This window comes from Periplaneta americana, chromosome 3 (assembly GCF_040183065.1).
Source record: "Periplaneta americana isolate PAMFEO1 chromosome 3, P.americana_PAMFEO1_priV1, whole genome shotgun sequence".
Classification (NCBI taxonomy): Eukaryota; Metazoa; Arthropoda; class Insecta; order Blattodea; family Blattidae; genus Periplaneta; species Periplaneta americana.
In genome coordinates, this window is record NC_091119.1 from 113,015,937 (window position 1) to 113,041,804 (window position 25,868).

Sequence of the window (25,868 nt, forward strand, 5' to 3'; positions counted from 1 at the left end):
AGAGACAATGACATGCTCATGTGAAAGTAATTATGGAAGATATATTGTTAAGAAGAATGTTTACCAAAAGGAAAGGAAAGAAAAAGAGGGTTATCTAAGAAAACATGGTTAGAAAGAATCACCTCGAAAGTATGCAAGCAAGAGGATTACAAGAGGAAGACTAGAAGGATAGGAGTGAATGAAGAGAGAAACATAATATACAGGATGTTTCAGGATCAAATACATGAATTGAAAGGGGTAGCTGGGGAGCCCAAGGCAAACATTTTTTGTCAGACAACATGGGTTCGGCAACTCATCGTTATCCCCTACTATGCGATAATAAAATCGTTTTAGTAAAAACTGATAAGGAAACCCCTAAAACTTAATTGTTTCCCAGATTAAAACTGTTCAGAGTGGCCTCCACTTTTCTGCAAACAAAATTCAAAGCAATGCACTCACTTTCCAACAATCCTATGGAGATCCTCTTTGTCGTTGGCTGCCATGAAGAAAACCAAGTTACTCATATAGCCCCACAGAAAAAATCGAAGCAGGTAAGAACTGGTAAGCAAACAACCGGTCTAGCACGACCAATCCATCGGTTGGGAAAAGTGATATTCAGAAAATGACTAAAATTAATGCACCAATGTGTTAAACAACCATCGTGCTTGTACCACATGCCTCGAATCACCACTTAAAGACATTCTCAAGCAAGGCAGATAACGTTTCCTAGACGAAGTGAAGGTAAATGTCATCGTTCAGGTGGGACAACCATTAATATAAATATAAGCGTAGAAACTGAATTACGACTGCCACATTGCCTAGTGCAACTATAGATTGCTAACTTTTAGGTACTGCCTTGACAGCTTGGTCGTCGCATAGTGGAGTAACGAGTAGTCGACTCCATGTTCTATACCCCAACTACACCTCTCAGTTTATTGATTGGATTATGAAACACCCTGTATAATATTGGACATGGAAAACTGGACTAAAAAGCTTCGTATATTTCAATATATATTTCTTTTATTTCCTAAATATGTTTCTTTACTAGTTTCTTCATTGTGTTCCTCAACAATTTCATTTGTATGTCTCCCGCTACACTGTGGATCTCCATGGTTTGTAGTAAGTGTAACATTATTTGCATAACATTGCTTCAGACCTTGATTAATTGGAATTTCTTTTACAATTTAATTTCCGAATGTGTCCCGCGCCGTGGTCTAAGGCATCCTGCATGAGACCGGTGCCCACCCAACATCGTGATGCACTTGGGGAGCTACGATAGGTAGAGAAATCCGGTTACGCAAACCAGCTATAACGGCTGGGGGCTCATCGTGCTGACCACATGATACCTCCATTCTGGTGATCGTCCATCTCTGCTTCGGCATGTGGCTGCGAGGCCAGCAGCCTGCTAGTCGGTCTTGGCCCTTCGTGGACTGTAGCGCCACGGATTATTGTTAATTTCCGAATGTATGCACAAATTAATGTAGTGTTTTTGTCCATCGATTTATAATAACTTGTGTTCAATCTTGGCGAGATGCCGTCCTCATTTAATGTGAACGAGATTTTTTCTGCCTGAATTTTTAAAAGCTTTGAATGCCAACTAATAATTATTTATGATACAAGTTTGTAAAGGTTCTCTTTTTGGCACGAGTGTATAGTTTGTGAAGAAACTCGAAGCTGAGCTTTACAAACTCACGAAGACCAAAAAGATAACTTTATGAATGTGTATCATACAATGTTTTTTCTACGATAGCACAAATTTACATTAAATAAATATTTCAAGTAGGAGAAGTTATAAAATCACGATGTCATGGCTGTTTGAACTCAGAGCCAGTATCCATGGAATGACAGCATATTTATTCGTGATGACGATTTCATGGCCGTCTAAACCGGCCATAATCAACAAAGCAGTCAGGAAAAGTTGAATGCTACATCTTATTGCAATGAGTAGGCTACTACATAAATATGTAACAATACGAGATAAAATGTAAATATGAATTTTAAATTTTTTACTTATTTATTATGTGTAATATGTACGTGATCACAGATCGAGGTTATGCATTAATTTCTTTCTTTCTGAATGTAGTTTGTATATTGAATATTGTATTTTATTTGGCAGTGCGTAAAGTGATTACTTCTTACGAATTAGTGTTTTAAAGGTTTACTTCACGCAATGTTAATAGTGGGTAAGAAGTGGTACTATCGTAGAAAAAACTGTGTTATTCTTTTGGGAAAGACATGGAGATGAAATATGTTCGAGCAGAAGTCAATTTATCATTCTCCTCTTGGTATTTTGAGAAGGCATAGAAATACTACTATAGTATCCAGACCGTCCTAATTGAAATGTTGTATAATCAAGTGGATCAATAATTTAATTTGTCTGAGTATCCATATTTATTAGATGGGTTATATAAATATCTTCTGAGAGCCTAATGAGATAACAAGAGTCTTGATAATCCTTTGTGTAGCGGAGCCGTTGCTCCCCTGTTTACCACGGAAATTGCGTCATCACGCGGGCAAATCCGAAGTCTTGACGATCGAAGACGGCTGTCAAATGCGTCGCGTTGCTAGGCAACTTGTTTACTAACATGGCCTTGCCTGTCCTTTTAATTACCGCTTCGAGTTGGACGTTTGTATTCCTCAGGGGTATTGTCAAGAGCCTGCTTGCAATGTTTCAGATCTACCGAATGTTGATAGTCGCGATAATGATTGTGGTCATCATATCCGCTAACTAAGGCTTGCACCGCTTGCTGATCTTCACTTCCAGACGGCATTATATCTAGCGTCAGCGTTTTCACACATGGAAGTTCATTGAAAGCTTGGATGCGAGTTCATCTATCACCAAGTTGCATGCTGACATCACACCGCTAAATGTTTCTGTGGGGGTTACAATCTGATGCATGGGTCAGTCACTTTCAGTATGTGTTAGGCCTACCTGTACATGTAAATTTGACAGGCTGGAATTACTAACCTTTCAATTTAAATTTTGTAAAAATACGGGAAAAATCGTTCGCTTCAGGAGACGAAATTTCGATTTGTATAAACGTTAATAAAATCTATAAATTCCGACCGATTATGCTAGTTCTTTCAGAAAGTGTTAAATTCGTGTGTCTACACCAGTGTCTATCATAGTTTTCGATTTTCGACGCAATGAAAAAATTTGTGAAAATTTAGTTTTGCGAGATTTTTCAAGTATGAAAACATGAATAAAAATGACAAATCCCGACAGATTGTTCTATTTTTTTTAAATATGCTAAATTCATGTGTCTGCATAAATATCTATCAAAAGTTTCATGGCCCACCCGAGCGGCCTACGTGCGAGGACAGTCCAAGTTCGTGCCCTCCCCTGAAGAGGGCTAATATATAGGATAGTTCAGACCTAAAAATCGATGGCATTGCGTACCCAGTGTCCTCCTTTAAGGCCTGTAGATATCACGACTCCATTAAATACGAATTCTCAACTTCTTTTCGATTACTCCTCTTCCTTGTTTGTCCTGGCACCATTTTAACAGTCGCTATGGCCACAGTTCGCACTCCCTTGGAAGCTTGTCCTGGTAGCTCAGTTGGCAGAGCGATGACAACACGGCTGTACTTTCTTCAAATTTATATTACAAGAAATTAAATAAAATTAATAGCCTAAATCTGCAGTCTAGTGTACCTGTAGTGTTGTTACTGTCTTTGTTATAATAAATAGCGCAACGGAACCTATAAGTCTAATATTAAAACATTCCTTTTGTAGCATTCTCTAATTGAGGTTCTGGCTGATATGTACATCTGTTATCAGGCAGTACATCTCACTTGACGATATGTGTCAGAGGAAGAACAATAATTGTTTGTAGGCATCTGAAGTCTGACTAGTGTAATATCTAATCGACGATGTATGCAATGGAGGGGGAAAGGAGCTGGCCACCCTACCCTATTATCTCCTGGCCTAGTTGCCTCATGAGTGGTGCCTTGTTGGTGTCGCTGTGAGGTTCAGGCCTGTCTTCGGACAGTTGATTAAATAACAACGACAACCTTGTAGGGTCAGTTTTTAATATCAGTACTCTTCATGACCTATCGTTGTATCATCCGCTGTTTCATGTCTACTCAACATTCATGTATTGAATCTTTCCTGTAGCTTTCCGCACACCACTCTCTTTCGCATCTTAAAAGATCCCAAGGGGCCCCAGTGTGGAGGTGAGGAGAGTGGATTTGACTAATTAGGCCTTCCAGACCTCACCGAAATCCACCGCAAGGGTTAAATGTCAGCTCTGTCAAGGTTTTTAACCCGATTAGATACCGGGAAATTCCATTAAAAATAAATTTCATCTGGAAATTAACTACATGAAATAGTTTTCTCAATCATAGACAACACTCAACACAACGTACAACGTCGCACTCGCTATGAGAATGGGTGACTGAATCAGCTGTGAAGGCGTTGTAAAAAGAAAAGTTGAGAGTCCACAGATTTAGATAGGACGTACCACTTACTATGTGCTGGGCACCGGGAGCGAATCCAAACTCTAAACGGGGACGCTTAATATTAATACATTACGGCATCAACGCTGTGCGGTGTTCGGCGGGAAAGAAAGGGGTTGAAGAGAAGTCATATGGCACCCCGTGAGAGAGTAGAAATCGCTCTTGGTGCCCAGCCCTGACCTACCATATTAATGTTTTCCTCAGACAATAGTAATTAATTATTTAAAATTGTAGACATACATGAGCCCCACGTGAAGCACATAGTATTGTAACAGTTCAGATTAGATTGGGAAAGTTCTCGGGAAATGATATTCGTCAGCACTTGTTTCTTAATGATATTAATATTATAACGAAGCAAACGTGGCAGTGGCATTGTTCTGGAGTCAGTATTGATATAGCCATCAAAGGTTAGACGTTATAAGTTTTCCTTTTGATAAGTTGATCGCTAATGATAATGCAGAACGAACAATAAGACTGTCTGCAAGGGAGTGAAAGAAACAACAATTTGGTAAATTTTGAATTTATTTTTTATAAGTTCCAATAAGTCAAGTATCAACAAATAAAAAGAGGTAATGTTCAGTCATATGACTTATTTTTTAATGTAAAATACTATAATAGTTACTTTACATTTTATTATTAACGTTGTATTGTGAACATTTTCGCCAATGCCATTTTCAGACATAAATATTCGATATCTTATGAAAACCTATAATATATATTAAAATGTGTGAAAAGATTGAAAAGAATAATACAGTTAAAAAATTAAAAACATAAAAAAGATAAAACAACAAATTAATTATACATGTGATATCACTAAATGTTATATAATTATGGATATTTAACTAGAAAAATGTGTAACTATATGTGTGAATAAATGTTGTAATACACATAATTTTGTTTCAAAACAATATGGCAAATTGGTGTAGTAAAATATGAAGTTATTATAAGGTAATGGCTTGTTAAATATGCATATTTTACAGAATGAATTTAAATATATAATCTTATGGAAAATATGCAAAATATGAAACAAACGAATGTGAATAGATAACAAGTAAAAATGAAATGAGCTATTATTATATATGGACATGAGTTCGTACTTACTTGTACAATGATTTTTCATATATAATAATAGCTCATTACATTTCTACCTGTTATCTGTTCATATTTGATTCATATTTTGCATATTTTCCATAAGATTATATATTTAAATTCATTCTCTAAAATATGCATATTTAACAAGCCATTACCCTATAATAACTTCATATTTTACTCAATAATTTTGCCGTATTGTTTTGAAACAAAATTATGAGTATTACAGCATTTATTCACACATATAGTTACACATTTTTTCTAGTTAAATATGCATAATTATATAACATTTAGTGATATCACATGTATCATTAATTTGTTGTTTTATCTTTTTTATGTTTTTAACTTTTTAACTATATTATTCTTTTGCATCTTTTCACACATTTTAATATGTATTCCATGTTTTCATAAGATATCGAATATTTATGTTTGAAGATGCCATTGGCGAAAACGTTCACAATACAATGTTAATAATATAATGTAAAGTAACTATTATAGTATTTTGCATTAAAAATAATTCGTATGACTGAACATTATTTATTTTTATTTGTTAACAATTTGGTAAGGCTGAAAATTTTCTGTGCTAAATGTTCCTTCTCACGTCTCTGGGTGACATATAACTGACACGATCGTGGCTTCAATAAAACCTTAAGATTTCACGTCCTATCCGATGCATACACTCCGGTAAGAATTTCCATAAATTAACGTAATAATTTACGAGTGTGTGTGTGCGTGTGCGTTTTCGTGTGCAATAGGTGTTGTGTTTTTATTTAAATGTTAACTCAGGCATTATGTTACAATCCAAGTTGGCTGGAAACTATGAATTACTTGGCACTGATGGAATAGTTACTTTTTATTAAACTTTAGGTTATGAATTCAATTCGGTTTTCCGCCTGATTTCAAATCATGGAAAGTACAAATGGAATTTGTGATGGACGAAAACTGTTGCAGAATTTTTCGGAGTATTTTTCCCTTTTCTGCTACAATCCCACTATTTCTCCATAGTTTACTTTTGCAGAGACACCATTAGGTACTGCATTACACCCCTTCCCAGCAAACCAGTTCCATGGAATTCCATTTGCGAATGTTTTTTTTTATATTATGTAACTTTAAATCGCTAGATTTGGCGCCGACTCCTAAGTCGTAAAGTGCGTCAGGAAGGAAGAATAAATTGTTGCGTTGATATAATTGAAAAATGCTTTGCGAGTCACGATGCAAGCGGAATTTATGTGGGATCTAGAAAACACTTACTCTCCTGCACTGAGCTATTTTGGCCACTGATCAGAATGCCTTTGAACATTGCATTGTGATGCCGTGTACGGGAGAGAGCAAGCGCTTGAAGGCGTTGGCCTTCTCCGCGTTGCAATATTGTCAGTCTTCGCAATTCCTGCCTGATAAAAAGCTAATAAAGATGAGGTTGGGTTAGGTTAGGTACAGTGAAGAAATAGCAACAACTCTACAACAGAGGTGGTTCATCGCGACAATTGAGCAGTAGTGAGTGAGGATTGAGGGAAGACATGGCCCACATTGGCTTTGTTGGGTTGCGTCGTTGTGCCAATTTCAACGTTCCAGAACAACCTAAACGGTTCGGAAGCTTTATGACGCGCTACCGTGGCAACCTATACAACTACGTGAGGCAGTGTGTGCTGTACACTTGTGCAGTTTGTCAGACGGAGTCTGCTGTGACGTCGCGTGTGATGAATGACGTCGCGGTGTTGTGGCAGCCCTGCTGCAGTGATCGATACTGTGATAATTGAATCAAGCACGTGGGGCAACCAGCGCCTCGTGCAGTAGGGGAAGAGGAAGAACTGACGAATTTGGGGGCTGACGAAACCTAAGTGAAATCTAAAAAAAGAAATAATGGAGAAGAAAGGAAGGAAGAATGTAGAAAGTGAAAAATAAACATTACACGGGATAAGTAAATGAATAAGCTGCGTGGATAAGAAAGAGAGAACGAGAAAATAAAAAATCGGGAATAAATTAGGAGGGAGGAAAAATCAGTAGTAATATGTTAAAAGAAATGAAGAAAGAATAAAATGAATGAAAGGAGACGCAAATAATAAACATAAAAAATGTGGACGTAGGTAGGACGAAAGAAAAAAAGTAAGGAATCTGGAAAGGGGGCGAAAAGAGAGAAAGAAAGAATTAAACGTGAAACAGGAAGTAAAGTAACAAAGAAACGAAAAGAAAGAAGATGGGAAAGTAAAATAAACACAAAAATGAATATGTGTAGGCCTATAAATGAAAGAAGAAAGAAAATGAATGACTCGAAAGGGAGGAAGGAAATGTTGGTAAAGTGTGAAAAAAGAAAGAAAAAAGGATGGAAGAAGGAAATGGGGAAAAAAGAACCGAAGCAAGGGACAAGAAAACGGGGAAATAAATAAATTTACAAATATCTACGTGAATAAATAATGATAAAGAAAATGTAAGGAGTGTGAAAATAGTTTACCATAGAGTCGGCCTGGATAGCGTAGACGGTATAGCGCTGTTCTTCTGTGCTCGAGATTGCGAGCTCGATCCCGGTCCAGGTCGTTGGCATTTAAGTATGTTTAAATGCGACAGGCTCATGTCAGTAGATTTTCTGGCATGTGAAAGAACTCCTGCGGGACAAAATTCCGGCACACCGGCGACGCTGATAGCCTATAACCTCTGCAGTTGCGAGCGTCGTTAAATAAGCCATAATATTACAAAATATTTACCATAAAAGTGTTAAAAATTGTATTTTTTTTTTCGTGAGTAGGAATGTTTGCGAATCGAGGCCGCAGACCGAGTGAAGCAAGCCCTTTGAGCAAATAAAATTATTTTTAACATGTGTGTCGTACACCATTTTTTTTTTTACTCAGGCGTTCGTCGGTGGTGGTATAGATAGAATTGTTCCATCTTCTCTACTGCTATATTCCTCTTGTTCTGATAGCGAAATTTAGTCACGTTGAAAGTATACAGTGGCGTAGTTCTGTGGTAGAGCATTGGATTGCAGACAGAGATCTTCGGTTCGAAACCAGCGCTTCTTAATTTTTAATTACGTTTTTTAATCGTTTAATAACTAATAAAACAATTTATTTAATTTTTATACATTTCTTAACTAAAAACAGTCATTTTTAAAGTAGATCTGGCACTGTTTGAATCACTTTATTATTGGTTTGTGATTGCTCCCGTTTGACATATGGTGCGAAACATTTGACAGTCGGCACAAACAGTTGAAAGTCGGCGTTAAAATACTTTTCGCACACTGCTGTATAATACTCAATTTTAACATGCTTGTCTAGCGTTAAACTGTCTACTTTTAGAATGAGTATGTAGAAAGAAAATAATAAGTCTGTACAGGGTGATTCACGAGGATTTACCGTCACTTTACCGGAGCTTATTTCCGAAGACATTCTGAGCAAGAAATGTCATATAAGCATGTGTCCTGATCTCAATATTCAGAATTACACTAATTTGAATTTGTCAGTAAAATACCTTTTTTTATTTAGTTTTAAGGGTAAAAGAATATTACAAATAGAGAACGAACTATTCAGAAGTATCATTTCTCTAATTGGCTAGTGTTCTGGAGCTAAAATGTGTTTTTAATTGCTTTGTACAGATTTTGGTTTGAATTTTTAACTAAAAATTACATTATTATTACGCACTTATCACAAAATTGTTACAAATCATACGACTTCAGGAACTTGATTCTTTACAGTTTAATCATGCATCCTAATATTCAGTCTTGAAGAATTTACAAGAGTGGCGTGATTTGTAACAATTGTTGTGACAAATGCGTAAGGAAAATGTAATTTTATAGTTAAAAATCGAAAAAAAAAAATTCTGTGCGAAGCAATTATGGAATTCAGAACACATTTTCAGCTTCAGAACACTAGCTAATTAAAGAAATACTCCTGAATAGTTCATTCTTTTTCTGTAATATTCTTTTATCCTTAAAACTAAAGAATATTGGTATTTTACAAACAACTTCAAATTAGTGTAACTCTGAAAATATTGAGATTAGGACAAATGTCTATATGACATTTTTTGCTCAGAATGTCTTCGGAAATAAGCTCCGTAAGTGACGGTAAGTCCTCGTGAATCACCCTGTATAATAGAAGCTAGAGAGATGGATCGAGGAAAGAATAAAGGAACTGAGAAAGATTTAAATACATGTAATAAATATGGAAAATGTAAGGACGAGAGGGATGATATATGGTAGGAAAAATAATTAGGAAGAATACAAACGACGTTATAGACAGAGAGACAAAAGAAGTGGCAGGGGTAATGATGGATGTAAACAGAGAAAAAGAAAAGAATTGGAACGTATATGCAGGAAAAGAGGCAGATTTTAACATAAACAGAAAGAAGAAAGAAAGAAGAAGGTAAATGAAGGTATGGAAATTTAAATCAAACTGAAAGAGAGAACTGACACATAAATGATTGTGATCAATGCGAGAGTTAAATGCATAGTCAATTATGAAAAGGAAAACAAGTTGAGGGAAAGATATGAAAGCGAGACTTAAAAATAAAGTGACTTAGTCTTGGTATGGCGTAATTGAATGCTTAAGAGGGGAGGAGAGGAATAGAGGAGACGTTTCTGCGTAGATTTATAAAACTGAAGAAATTGAAGAAACGCATAAAAAGGCTAAAATGAAATAGCTCTAGCAAACGTCAAAGATAACATCTCTAACGGTAGAGAAAGAGGAACAGGGCTTCCTAGAGAAAGGGAGGAGAGGACGAGACGGTAAGTTAGAAATATGGAGAGAGTTTGGACAGACACACGGAAGTGACGAAGAAAAATGTTGTGGGGAGAGAAAATGGAGTATTACGCGCTTGCTTGATGCAGCGTCCGTCTGTCCGTCTGCCTGCGTACTACCCAGCGCTTCGTCGCACTGAATGTGGAATCTGTTGAGGCAACGTGGAATCCAAACAAAGGAGATTGGTTTCGGTGTGCGGTGTTGAGTTAGGTCGTCCTTTTTGCGTTTCTTAACATTTCACCAGAGGTTCGCAAACTCAGATGAGAACTGAGATCATTAGCTTGGCTTTTTCAAAAGAAAACTGGGTACATTTTGAAATTGGTTATAACGTAATCGATAATACTAAAATAATGTAGCAATAAAGAGGGTCGCTATAAGAAAAAATAAATAAATACAGTGAATGAAATTGAAAAAGAAATACGTTCACAATATTACATAATTTGTACACTACATATAATTTAAGGGGAGGCAGAGGTGAAATGTTGAACAAAACTGAAGAAAAAATGAAAATTTGGTTTTTTCCATTTTTATTATCTTTATTTTCATATTCCGATGTTAGTTTTTGATTTTGTGCCCTTTAAAAGTATGAAATTAAAACCAAGATAGCTGTATTACTATATTATTCCCATAATAAACTAATACTTATCATTATTTATATACCTTCTCTGAACATATAAATAAAAAGAAATATTGAAAATTTCTTACAATATGGTGCATGGAGCATTTTATATCAAACGATATAAAGTTTTATAAAATGTTTAATATTTACAGAACTATTGTACTTAGAAAGTTGAAACTTGGTATGTCCATTACTAATAACATACTTAGTATCTATGATCAATTTCAAACAAATCAGATAAATTTTGTGGATTTTGAAATATTCACCTCTGCCTCCCCTTAACTTCAAATTTTATATAGGCCTACAGCACCACAACTTTTTAAAACTCTCTACACCATTCTCGTTTTCCTTTATTATTTTGAAAAATAAATATACTGTAGTGGATTTTAGAAAATAGTGGAATATAGAGTAAAATACTAAACAAATATACAGTAATTGAAATGCATGCAGTATTTACAATATTAATGACGTTGGTTGAAGAAATCTGTAATATATTATTTTTCTTCTTCTTCAGTTTTACAAAATACTTCATCCTTAAATCATGCTCAGTTCTTTCTTAACGGTATATATCAGCTTTATTTTTTAACCACTATCTGTTTTATAACATTCGCTTCATCGTCTTCTTCTTCTCTTTCTTTTTCTTCTTCTTCTTTTTTCCCTTCTGCCTCACGGCGTCGGGTGGTGGTCTGTCTCGATCCATCTCCTCCATTCCTCTCTATCCCTCGCCATTCTTCTGAGTTCCCCAATTCCTTTCCCTCTTTTCCTTGTCATCATCTCAATATTATCTATGGATACAGGTTTCCTGGAAGCATTAACAATTCATAGTTTAGTTTTATGTAAAGACACGTTCAAACTATGCTAAGAGACAATATGTCAAATTATATAGGCAAAGTAGGTGTAAGCAAGATATACAGTATGTCAATTCGAACGTATACCACAAGACAGTAGGTAAATTTATTAGTAGATATGTAAAAAAAAGTTGTTATACCAAATTGTAGAATGCGACACACAGTCGGCTGATTAACCCTTTGACTTACCGTCATTCTGATTTACTGATTGAGTGTATGACCGACCGACTGACAGCTATCGCCTGCAGACTGACCAACTGTCAGAAAGTTCGACTGACTGATAGATGCACTAAACGAAAGATCGAAAAAATGATTGATCGAAAAATCGACGGTCTGACGTACGTACCGACCGAAAGATCGTAGGACGGACCGACTGACGTATCGACTTCAAAAATCGACGGACTGACTTACACATCGGCCGGAAGATCGACGAACTGATTGATGCACTGACAGGAAGATAGACTGATTGTTGCACCGACGGAAAGATCGACGGGCTGACTGAAGGACCGACAGAAAGATGGAGGTCTGATTGACGCACCGACCGGAAGATCGACGGACTGACGTAGGACTACTGAACGAAATACTATGTGTTTTTTGTTGATTACGCAGTGCTTAATTAGTCGTTTCATGGATGAGCGACTGATTGGCGATCGAGTGGATGGACGACGGACGGACGGATGACTGATTGGCTGAGTGGCGAATGAATGCATGCATATGACGTCAGTCGCCACGTGCCTTGCTTTTTAGCGGCGCAACAAGTGGCGGGTGCGTCAGCATCGCCCTAGCAACGCGATGTTTACTCGTAGACGCGACGCATTTCCTGATCGCGCCGCCACGCACTCTTACTCCCGACACTATGGACGCATGATTTATTCACGGGAAGGAATTCTCTGTTTACTTCCAGGCCTGATGAAATTTGTTGAACGGGTGCGTCACGCACCAACTTGATCTGTCCGCCCTGTTTCTTCCTTTTGTCGCTTGGACAGTTAATCCAAAAACCTCATGTCACGTCCAACATAGTGAAACTATTGAAAATTACTTACCTTAAAGGTAATCTGTACTTGTATAAATAATCTTTAACCCTTTCTTACCTATAGATACCATATGGCAATAATTAACTTTATAGCATTTATATACTTGTGTGTTACATATGAAGGTAAATTTTGCTGGATAACTTCTATTTCAATACATTTTCATCAATATAGTTTTGTTTCAAATGTTGCCACTCCCGTAACTTGGTCACTGAATTGGTCCTAATACAGCTATTTGTTTCAACATGGATTGCTTGTAAATTTAATTTGGGTTAGAAAGGGTTAACGCCATCGTCACCACTACTCCATTTAGTGACATATTTTGTTCCGACTTCAATTCGTATTACATTGCCTTCTTATTCTTCTCTGCCTCTGTCAGGATCGAATGAATTTACGTGTGGACTAACAATGGCCAAGACCCGGGGCGGCAAGTCTCGTGGGTTGGTAAATTTTTGGAACTAGCATTTTTTGCCGTATTCAAGCTGTGGAAATTTGAGAAATTTAATAGACGCGCACATATGACACAAGCACTTTACATTGGTTAACACGTCATCATCTTCATAACAGAGATTAGGCAGTAATGCCTGTTCCGTCTTCACAATGTTTCAGGTTCATCGTTTCCTTGGAAGCTCGACATCTCTCCTACCTATAAGTTTATGTAGCCTATATGAGGCTGGGATTCTTTCTCTAATCATTCGGCTTTAAATGGTATATAATATCTAGGGTGCGAATTAAGGTTTCTGATTAGGAAGGTGGATAGAATCCTAGATAGAGAATACCACACATAAAATTATTATTATCCTCATTCGATACGGCTCAACGCTTGGTCGCACTGAGTTGCTTGTCTTGCATTTTGATCAAAATAATTATATCCATGAGCAGGTTTAAGATAAGATGTGTAATTCGTAAGTTACTGATTGTTGTCAGCTTGCCGGTGATGATAATACATCAGTATTACTTTACAAAGTATATTGGTATTAAAACAATTATATTTTGTGAGGGGAGGATAGAAGTCATCCCTGGCAGGGATGTTAATATGAATTTATGAGCAGGGGGATAACTTTCCAACAAGGGGGAATTCCCCCCTTCCTCCCCGTTAATTAGCACTCTGATTATATCCAAACAATAGGGAATTAACTGATATATAATAGAAAATACGGTTATCTGATTATAATAATTATACCATTGTCGCACGTTCGTCGTATAATTGAAAGTCTGTAAGTAGCTATTATTATTATTATTATTATTATTATTATTATTATTATTATTATTATTATTATTATTTATTACATGACATGTTATTTAAAAGCAAAATAACACTTGCTGTATGCAAAAATTAGCACCTCATTTATTAAATACCCGACATTTAAAGGGTCTGTTTGGTTAAAAAAAAGTATTCCACTTTTAAGTTACGGACTTATTTATGTTCAACATTTTTCTTCTTCCACTGTTGATATCTTAGTGTTTAAAGTAATTTCAGAACCATTCCACTGTAGATTAAAGTTTTTAATTTACATCAGTTTCCAGTAGATACTTATCATTTCATTTAATTGTTCTGACAAATAATATTTAGGCATATTATAGTCTTGGAAGTTGGAATGAACTAGTACACAAGTTATGATGTGTTTAAAAGTGGGCATGATTGCTACATTACTCGTGTAACTGTTTCAGGTTATAATGTTATAACAATAGTAGTCTTTATTAATCACAATGTGTACAACTACTATTTTTTATTTGTTCTGGAGGCCTGGATCGGAACCTCGTCAAGTCAGGATGACTGTGGAGTACATTGGAATGATGATGATCTGTTTCAGTTTATTAGTTCAGATGCGAAAAAGATTAAGTGGAACTGAATAAAGAAAACGGGCAGCCGAGTAGCTCAGCTGGTAGAGTAGCTGGCTACGGACTGGAAGGTCCGGACTTCGACCTTGGGTTTTGACGGAATTTTCACGTTGCCAAACCTGCAGAACGGCCCCGAGGTTCACTCAGTGCCTCCTATCAAATTGAGTACAGCTCATGCATTTTGTCAAGACACTCCCCCACTCTTCCTGCAGAGCTGGTCATGAGATCGGATGAGTGTACTTACGAATTGTAGGGGAATGGGTTACTCTTTGCCTTGAACTCTGTACACACACGCCCGACCTTCCCTTCTACTCCTATCCCCTCCACAGAAACGTTGTTCCCGTACTGCACATCGCGAGTGTCTTGACAAAATGCATGAGCTGTACCGGGTCTAACCCGGTGCCGTGGTGCCGACCACACCACCTTATTCTAGTGCCGAAGTCAAGAAAGCACGGGGCTCTACCTCCATGCCCCTAGTATCTTAATGGCTTGTAAAGGGGCTATACCGTTTAATATAGAAAACAATCAAATTAGAAAAAAAATCAGAAAGCGCTTAGGTAATGTGATACATAAAACATATTATTTTCAAAGTTGCTAAAGATGAAACCGATGTGAATCATCTTCAGTGTCGTGCGATACGACTTCTATTACAACTAATTACGATAGTGAAAGTGAAGTTAAATCGCATTATCGAACAGTGACCACGTACTGGAAATAAATAAGTATGGTCTGATTGATTTATCCCCCGTTTGGTCTGATTGGTTGGTTTCTTCCGAGGTTTTCCCCAGCCGTGGAGCGGATCCTGGGTTGTTATGGCGAGTTTTCTGCCTCACCTCGCTTCATTCCCGTTTGATCTGATTATCTGGTTGGGTTTCTTCCGAGGTTTTCCCCAACCATAAAGCAAATGCCAGGTAATCTGTTGGCGAGTCCTCGGCCTCATCTCATCTCACTACGACTCGCCAAAAATTGTAAAATTGTAAAAATTGTGATCTTGTAAACTTTTTTATTTGTTCCACATCTTGTTAAAGTTTCATTGCTAAAGTAAGATCTATGGAATACAATACATGAAATGAAAAAATGAGTAAAATTAGAGATGATCAAGCGGTCTGAGCAATAAATGAAGCAAAGAGAGACTATTTTTAATAGTCAAGGGTGAAACAAAATTTGGAATATTTCAGATCCAGTAAAAACATGATCGCTAGAGGTCTCTCTTTTACGGAGGAGGGACCCAAAGGCTTGCACTGCACCCTGAGGCTTGTTATGCTTACCACTCTTGTTCTGTGATTGATATTTGTAGCCGAACGGTCGCGCTCTTCTCGTACAAGTACAGCACGCCACATAGTGATCTTAATCCAGGCTGTGGTATGGACGATGATGACTTGTGAATTAATTACGGCGAAGTGAGTTCGAGGTCCAACGCCGAAAGTTAGCCAGCAATTCTACTTCAATTGGTTGAGGGAAAACCCCAGGAAGAAACTCAACCAGATAACTTGTCCCAACCAGAATTTGAACCCGGGCCCGCTCGTTTCACGGTCAGACATGATAACCGTTACTCCACAGCTGTAGACATCGCTGGAGGTACTGCAGACTTACTTACTACATCGTTATTAGTTGATGGCTTCGTTAATAAAACAGCTGAGCATTCGATAACATCATTATTTTATTTCCTGTGTATCATTTCCTTTTTGCTTTATTTTCATTTGAATATTGATTTTTCAGTTCTCTGTCTTCGTTTCGGTTAAATTTCGTATATCTTTATTTATGTTGAGGGGGCAGCAATTTTAATGACCAGGAGCAGCAAACATATTGAATACAAGTCCTGATTGCCGTATATCGTTCGCAGATACTGATAACCACTGATAAGCTATTGATGGAATGCGAATTATTTTCTTCTCTGTATTCGTATATTCTATTATTTCGGTATAAAATTGTATTCCATTTACTGAATATATTTTTATAGTTATGTTTTTGTTTCGCCGCCCCGCGTAGCTCGATCATCCCGTGCAAGCCACAATAAATAAATTGTGATCTCGAATTATGCCAACGGCACGGATTTGGCAATGTGATATGCTGTATTGCCATTGGTGGAGGTTAGCATCGTTCTCACTTTATGTGATGAAAATTCTAGCCTTCAGCATAGGTGTGAAAAAAATAAAGGTCAACTTGAGGTAAACTGTTCTAGTAGTATGAAACATTTTATGTACGTAAAACTTCTCATTTCTCATTTTATTTATTTTTATGTTTCCTTTCATATATAGTTATTTCGTCTTTGTGCATCCCTTTATGTGTACCGGTAGTTAAATATTCATATTCACAATATGTTGTTGGATATTTTTTCATTGTGCCTCCCTTCATATATAGTCAGATATTCTTTAGTGTGCCTCACTTTCTGTTATATAGTTAGATATTTCTTCATAATATATTTCTTCATTGGGCAAGGTGGCACAGAAGTCACACATGGATTTAAATAGTGTATAACGTTTTTGTTTGGAAATGCATGTAATTATTCCTGTCTCAGATATGAAGTACAGGGTTGGGAAATATGAAAACACTAGGTGTGAAAAATTAAGTCCTTCAAGTGACCGCCATTCGCAGTCTCACAAAGAACGGCTCTTTTCAGTACATTGTCCATAACTTTGCGAAGAATTACTGGCTGTAACTCACGAATCTCGGCCCGAATATTGTTTTTGAGCTGCTCGATGGTTGTTGGTTTGTTGGCGTACACACGTTCTTTGAGATATCCCCAAAGGAAACAATCTGGGGCTGTTAAATCTGGGAACGAGATGGCCAATTGAAATCGGCGAACCTGGATATCACACGCTCGTCAAAAGCTTGAGTTAGCAGTGTCCTGGTTTCACGTGCTGTGTGAGCAATGGCTCCATCTTGCTAAAACCAGTGTGCAGGATTATTCGCTGCAGCCGATTTTAAAAAGTCCCTGATCATGTTGCGATACCGCTCTCCTGTTATTGTTACATCACCTTCTTCTTGAAAGAATAAGTACCCGATGACCCGTTCTTAGGTTACACCACACCACACTGTACACTTTATTGGATGCAAATCACGCTGACAGATGATCTTAGGGTTTTCCCGGACCCAAATTCAGCAGTTTTGCTTTTTGACAACCCCATTTAAGTGGAAATGGGCTTCGTCGCTCATTATCAGTTCTGAAGAAAATCCTGTTATTCCGTCGCCAACTCTTGGAAGCGAACTGCATACCTGAGACTGGTTTGTGCGTCTGCGGGCTTCACTCTCTGCACCAATTGCACTTTGTACGAAAACAATTTCAACTCCGTCGTTAAAATTCTTTGCAGCGACTTTCGTTTTATCCCAAGTTGAGCGGCACGCCTTCGGATGGATGTTTCAGGGATGGCATTAATGCTGTCCCTCACTTCTTTGAATGTTTTCGGGAGTTCGAACCGATCGTAGTCTACCCGTTCTTGAGCGATCGCAGACTGAATAATGTTGCGGAAAGCGTGCTACCAGACGGAGAATCATAGTCTGATGTGGACAGTTGCGCACATTGAAGTGCAGACGGTATGCTCTCTGAGTGAATATAATGGATCTTTGATTTTCGAAATAAAGTTCTATCAGTTTCGTGCGCTGTTCAGGACTCAATCTCTCCATGGTGTATCTTTTAAGTGTATTTTAGATACTTAAAACAGAAAAACGACAATAACCAATTTACAATAAATAAATAAATAAATAAATAAATAAAAAATAAAAATAATAAAATAAAAAATAATAAATAAATAAATAAATAAATAAATAAATAAATAAATAAATAAGTAACTAAGTAAGTAAATAAATAGGTAAATAAATAAATAAATAGGTAGATACATAAATAGGTATCTAAATAAATAGATAGATAAATATATGAATGAATGAATACATGAATAAATAAATAGATAGATAAATAAGAGGCATTGCAACTCATGCACGACTTCTGCGTCACTCTGTATATAGTTAGATATTCTTCATTGTTTTCATATGTAGTCAGATATTATTTGTGTCCTCCTTTACTATATGTAATTAGATATTTATTACTTGTGCCTCCCTTTGTATGTAGTTAAATTTTTCTTCTCTGTGCCTCCCTTCGTTATGTAAATATCTATTTCGTCTTTGTGCATCCATTCATAAATTGCTAGGTATATCATCTCTGCGATCTGCGATATTATATTTAAAATTTAGGAATGATTAATTTAAATATCTGTGTGGCATAGCAATTTATTGCATGTAAAAGTAGCCAGTCCATGAATGTACGTCCTCCATACAAATTTTTTCAGCCTTTTATGGTCCACACAAAAATTTAAATCTAGGATGTAGTACAAAGGGCCCACGTGGAATGACCTAAGCACGTCCATCGTCCTCGGTCGGATTTAAACCTTCGCATTTCAGTTCTAATGCCACTATGGTAAACTTTGGACTACTAGACTTACGATGGGCAAACCATTTATGGATCTGGTTATCTACGAAAATTTCTACTGACTGTCCTAAATATTGGTCCGTTATCCTTATAACGGGAGGTTATTACGCTGTGGAGCGGAGCGTGTATGAAATGCAAGGCAGACGCTGATAAGCTACCGACGAATGCCGCGAGAGCCGCGAAGTGAAGTCCCGCAGTACAATAATCTCCGTGTATTATCTTGCCATATTTATTATAGCAGCTGTAATTTTACAGGATGTGTAATCAAAGTCCTCTGTGTGTGTTGCAGGACACGAGGACGCACGTGGTGGTGGAAATCTACGACACGGAGCGCTCCTACGTCGAGTCCCTTCAGATTCTAGTCATGGTGAGTAGCATGATAAAACTAACAAATAATCAGGAGGATGACTCATATTATACAGAGTGCTACAGAAAAAGTTAATCAATTTACAATTGAAAAAGAGCACTTTAATTGAGAACTAACTATTTAGCTAAAACATAACTGGAGGCTATAAAAGAGAGCATTTGATGATCAATTTTTGAGAATAACGTAATTTTGGTCAGCTCCATGAAATTCCAAGAAAATCTCGGTAAACTGTCTAACACAGCTCACCACTATCTGAAATATTTAAGTTCAGTGTTATCTATAAAATATTAGAAATGTTTCTTCGTATGTCTCTGGTGGAAAACGTTGAATTGTGATGAACTAAGTGAACGCAGAAGTCGCGCTATCATTCCAAAACAAGACAAGACAAGACATTATTTGGGAATGTTACAATTTGACACCTCTTGGGCATATGACGACAAGATACCTTTTGAGTAATATTACGACACTTTTTGGGAATATTACAAGACGTTATTTGGGAATATTACATGACACCTTTTGGGAATATTACATGACACCTTTTGGAAATATTACATGACACCTTTTGGGAATATTACAAGACACCTTTTGGGAATATTACGAGACGCCATTTGGATATATTGAGAGACACCTTTTGCGAATATTATAACAAGACACCTTCTGGGAATAGTACAAGACGTTATTTGGGAATATTACAACAAGACACCTTTTGAGAAAATTACAAGACGCCATTTGGGAATATTACATGACACTTTTTGAGAACATTACAAGACACCTTTTGGGGATATTAAAAACAACTTTGAGAATTTTACAAGACTCTTTATGGGAATATTATAGGACGACATTTTGGAATATTACAAGACACCGTTTGGGAATATTACAAGACACAATTTGGGAATATTACAAGACGCCATTTTGGAACATTATAAGACTGCATTTTGAATATTATAACAACACACCTTCCGGGAATAATACAAGATATCTTTTGGGAATATAACAAGACGCCACTTGGGAATATTACAATACATATTTTGGCAATATTATAACAAGATACCCTTTGCTAATATTACAAGACACCATTTGGGAAGACAGCTTTCGGATAAATTACAAGGCATCTTTGGGGCATATTACAACAAGACACACTTTGCGGATATTAGAAGACGCCATTTGGGACTATTACAAGACGCCTTTTGGAAATAGTGGAAAGACGCCTTTTGGGAATATTACAAGACGACATTTGGGATTATTATAAGACACTTTTTGGGAATTTTACAACAAGACACTTTTGGGATCATTATAAGACGCCATTTAGGAATATTACATGACACCTTTTGAGAATATTACAAGACGCCTTTTGGAAATATTACAAGACACCTTTTGTTAATATTACAAGACACCTTTTGTGAATATTACAAGACACTTTTTGTGAATATTACAACACACCTTTTGTTAATATTACAAGACACCTTTTGTGAATATTACAAGACACCTTTTGTGAATATTACAAGACACCTTTTGTGAATATTACAATACACCTTTTGTGAATATTACAAGACACTTTTGGGAATATTACAAGATGCCATTTGGAAATATTACACGACACCTTTTGTGAATATTACAAGACAACTTTTGGGAATATTACAAGACGCCTTTTGGAAATATTACAAGACACCTTTTGTGAATATTACAAGACAGCTTTTGGAATATTACAAGACGCCATTTGGAAATATTGCACGACACCTTTTAAGAATGTTACAAGACACCTTTTGGGAATATTACAACAAGACATGTTTTGGGTGTGTTACAACAAGACTCCTTTCCGAAATATTACAACAAGACTTCTTTGGGAATATTACAAGACGCCTTTTGGAAATATTACAAGACACCTTTTGTGAATATTACAAGACAACTTTTGGGAATATTACAAGACGCCATTTGGAAATATTACACGACACCTTTTAAGAATGTTACAAGACACCTTTTGGGAATATTACAACAAGACATGTTTTGGGTGTATTACAACAAGACTCCTTTCCGAAATATTACAACAAGACTTCTTTGGGAATATTACAAGACGCCTTTTGTGAATATTACAAGACAATTTTGGGAATATTACAAGACGCCATTTGGAAATATTACACGACACCTTTTGAGAATGTTACAAGGCACCTTTTGGGAATATTACAACAAGACTTCTTTGGGAATATTACAAGACTCCTTTTGGAAATATTACAAGACACCTTTTGTGAATATTACAAGACAACTTTTGGGAATATTACAAGACGCCATTTGGAAATATTACACGGCACCTTTTGAGAATGTTACAAAACACCTTTTGGGAATATTACAACAAGACATGTTTTGGGTGTATTACAACAAGACTCCTTTCCGAAATATTACAACAAGACTTCTTTGGGAATATTACAAGACGCCTTTTGTGAATATTACAAGACAATTTTGGGAATATTACAAGACGCCATTTGGAAATATTACACGACACCTTTTGAGAATGTTACAAGGCACCTTTTGGGAATATTACAACAAGACTTCTTTGGGAATATTACAAGACTCCTTTTGGAAATATTACAAGACACCTTTTGTGAATATTACAAGACAACTTTTGGGAATATTACAAGACGCCATTTGGAAATATTACACGACTCCTTTTGAGAATGTTACAAAACACCTTTTGGGAATATTACAACAAGACATGTTTTGGGTGTATTACAACAAGACTCCTTTCCGGAATATTACAAGACTTCTTTGGGAATATTACAAGACACCTTTCGGGAACATTGCAAGGCATCTTTGGGGCATATTACAACAAGACAACTTTCGGGAATATTACAACAAAACAAGTTTTGTGAATATTGCACTGTTTTCATTAAGCTTCTCGCTGTATGAGACGTGTGTCGACACAAAACTGAAGTTATTCACAGAGATATGCATGCAGCATGACACATGACCATGTGATGTTTGCTAATTGAACATTAGGCATCTAAAAAAACTTGGCTCTAGAATGTAGAATGCTGGAGGAGCTTGCTTCTTAACTTAGTTTTTTTTTTTTTTTTTTTTTTTTTTTTTTGCTATTCAGAGACTTTTGATAAAACAAGTTTACTTTTTTCCTAACCGTAAAGTGAATGTCAGGCAATCTTGACGAATTCTCAGCCTCATATCGCGCCAAAATACCATTTCGCTGTCACCTATTCCATTCATGATAAATAACCTAGTATTTGGTACAGTGTCGCTAAATAACCAACTAAAAGAAATTAAAAGAACAAGCACCTTGGATTGTCTGGTATTCAATGTCACCTATATCCGTTTAGTAGCATCGGATCTCGTCTGTCGGATTACGTGATTAAGAAATTGTAAATTATTCTTTATTATCTGTAAGAAAATTCTGTACAACTGTATCGGTTGGAAACTGCCTACTGAAGGATGCACTGGAAAGAATAGTAAACGGGAGAAAAGTTCGGGTTAGATGTTAAACGATATTGGGATATATGGATCGTATGAAGAGACTAAGTGGAAGGCAGTAAATAGAGAAAATAGGATAATGCAGGGTTTGCAGTGGAAAACCTGTCCTTAGGCAGAAAAGGAATGAATGAATGTATCCGTTGATTGAAATCACCAGAATTAATTCTTGCACTCTTTGAATTTTTAATGGGTAGAAGTATAAATCGTTGTGTAAGACACGTCGATGAAGTATGTGCGATTTGCATATGGCTGTCGGATGACGAAGAACGACTCCGCTGCAGCGCAAATCTTACTTTGCACATTTTCTGGAGTCTAGATTTACTGCGTGGGTTTATTATCTACGGGAATGCAGTTTTCGTGAACTTCTTAACCCACTTCAAAATGACTGACTTGTTGGAACGTTTCCATTCTTCTGATGTCAAAGTGACGTCATTGTATTCCTTTGACTGAATAATTGTTTTTTGAAAATTCTTCTTGGGCACACGTCCAGGATTCTCTCGACCAACGTTTCATGCCTTTTGAGCTAGCTATATAGGGCGCACAAATGTATATATGGATCCATTACGGTACTGTCAAGCCAAGCAAGGCATGCATTGGGAATGGTAGCCTACTTGAATCATATAAGTATTGTGTGCTTTTTGGTCCATTACTGATAAAATGAGCAATTAATGAAAGAAAGTAAGACCTGAGGCCATCAACTTAGCTTAAGTGGTAGACGCTTTTGACTACTGTTCCGGAGCAAGAGTTCTGTTCTTGCTTGGGTTGATTACATGGTTTGGTTTTTCCGAGGTTTTCTCCAAATGTTAGACGAATGTCAGATAATTCCATGGCGAATATTCGGTCTCATGTCGCTATCACCAATTAAATCGACGCTAAATAACCTAGTATGTGGTACATGTTAAATAACCGACAAAAGAGGCAAGTACGGATTGGAGTATTATACAACTATAGTATTGAGATTCTGGCTGATATGTAGGCTATATCTATTAGGCTATCAGGCAGTGCACCTCACTTAACGATATGTGTTAGAGGAAGATCATTGTTTACGTATATTATATCTGAAATCTGATTAGTGTAATATGTATCTAGTCAGCGATGTATGCAATGGAGGGTGAAAGGAACTGGCCGCCCTACCCATTAAGTCCTGGCATAGTTGCCTTCTTAGGGTCACTTGCGAATAGAGTCCTGCGTTTGATTACGTAGAGACTCCGAGCAACCCGCAGCAGTGTAAGTATGTATGGAGTACAGCGCGGCGTACACACTTCAGGTCTGCTATTCAGTGAACATGCGAAAACAAAACAAAAAAACTGGGCGCTTGGAAATCAGTGCTGTAATAGAAGAATATGGTGGCGAGTACTTCATTAGAGAAGGAGAAAATGTATTTATTTTATCAGGAAGAAGGAGATAATTTTCATTTAAAACGTTTACAGCCACTCGTGATGTATAGAAACTCGCGAAGCAAGTAGTCGGTGTAAATAATTGTTTTTTTTTTACTGTGATATATTTTATTATTGTAATTTTAATCATTTTTTGTTTATTTATGTAATTATTTATAGATGTGTATATACTGTATTGTACATAACCTGTGCCCAAATACAGTGTTCACGTGTAAAACGAGTAGGCCTATTCATAATTTATTTCTACAATCTGACATTAGAAACAGTAATACTTACTAGTTTTAAGGAACCCGGAGGTTAATTTGCCGCCCTCACATAAGCCCGCCATTGGTCCCTATCCTGAGCAAGATTAATCTAGTCTCTCAAATCCATTTTAATATTATCTTCCCATCTACGTCTCGGACTCCCCAAAGGTATTTTCCCCCCTGGCCTCCCAAATAACACTCTATATGCATTTCTGGATTCGCCCATACGTGCTACATGGCCTGCCCATCTCAAACGTCTGGATTTAATGTTCCTAATTACGTCAGGTGAAGGATACAATGCATGCAGCTCTGCGTTGTGTAACTTTCTCCATTCTCCTGTAACTTCATCCCTCCTAGCCCCAAATATTTTCCTAAGAACCTTATTCTCAAAAACCCTCAATCTCTGTTCCTCTCTCAAAGTGAGAGTCCAAGTTTCACAGCCATACAGAATAACCGGCAATATAACTGTTTTATAAATTCTAACTTTCAGATTTTTTGACAGAAGACTAGATGACAAAAGCTTCTCAACCGAATAATAACAGGCATTTCCCATATTTAATCTGCGTTTAATTTCCTCCCGAGTGTCATTTAAATTTGATACTGTTGCTCCAAGATATTTGAATTTTTCCACCTCTTCGAAGGATAAATCTCCAACTTTTATAGTTCCATTTCATACAATATTCTGATCACGAGACATAATCATATACTTAGTCTTTTCGGGATTTACTTCCAACCCTATCGCTTTACTTGCTTCAAGTAGAATTTCTGCGTTTTCCCTAATCATTTGTGGATTTTCTCCTAACATATTCACGTCGTCCGCATAGACAAGAAGCTGATGTAACTCGTTCAATTCCAAACCCGCTGTGTTATCCTGAACTTTCCTAATGGCATATTCTAGAGCGAAGTTAAAAAGTAAAGGTGATAGTGCATCGCCTTGCTTTAGCCCACAGTGAATTGGAAAAGCATCAGATAGAAACTGGCCTATACGGACTCTGCTGTAAGTTTCACTAAGACACATTTTAATTAATCGAACTAGTTTCTTGGGAATACCAAATTCAATAAGAATATTATATAAAACTTCTCTCATAACCGAGTCATATGCCTTTGAAACAGTAATACATGATAACAAAAACTTACAGGAATAAATGGAGACTATATGTCGAAACATCCTCCGATTGAGGTTCTGGCTGATATGTACAGCTGTCAAAAAAAAAAAAAATGGCCGCTCTCGTGAACAGCGAATATTTTCAAAGTCCACTTCGGGTCGCGGCGATGTTACACGATGCATGTGCTTGTACAAGCAGTTCCGGAACTATGAAAGTGTTCCATATCTGCGCCTCGTAGACCAGCGGTAGAGTGCTTGTTTAATGAT

General features: G+C 36.8%; 1 protein-coding gene across 4 annotated transcripts in view; it reads left to right on the plus strand.

The window, feature by feature from the left end:
- LOC138696394 (rho guanine nucleotide exchange factor 17) overlaps positions 1–25,868 on the plus strand; it is a 348,700-nt gene that overhangs the window by 205,080 nt on the left and 117,752 nt on the right. For all 4 annotated transcript variants that reach the window (XM_069821296.1, XM_069821295.1, XM_069821297.1 and 1 more), the window contains exon 3: positions 19,303–19,380. In XM_069821296.1, the coding sequence (XP_069677397.1) occupies positions 19,303–19,380 (78 nt within the window). The remainder of the gene's footprint in view (positions 1–19,302; positions 19,381–25,868) is intronic.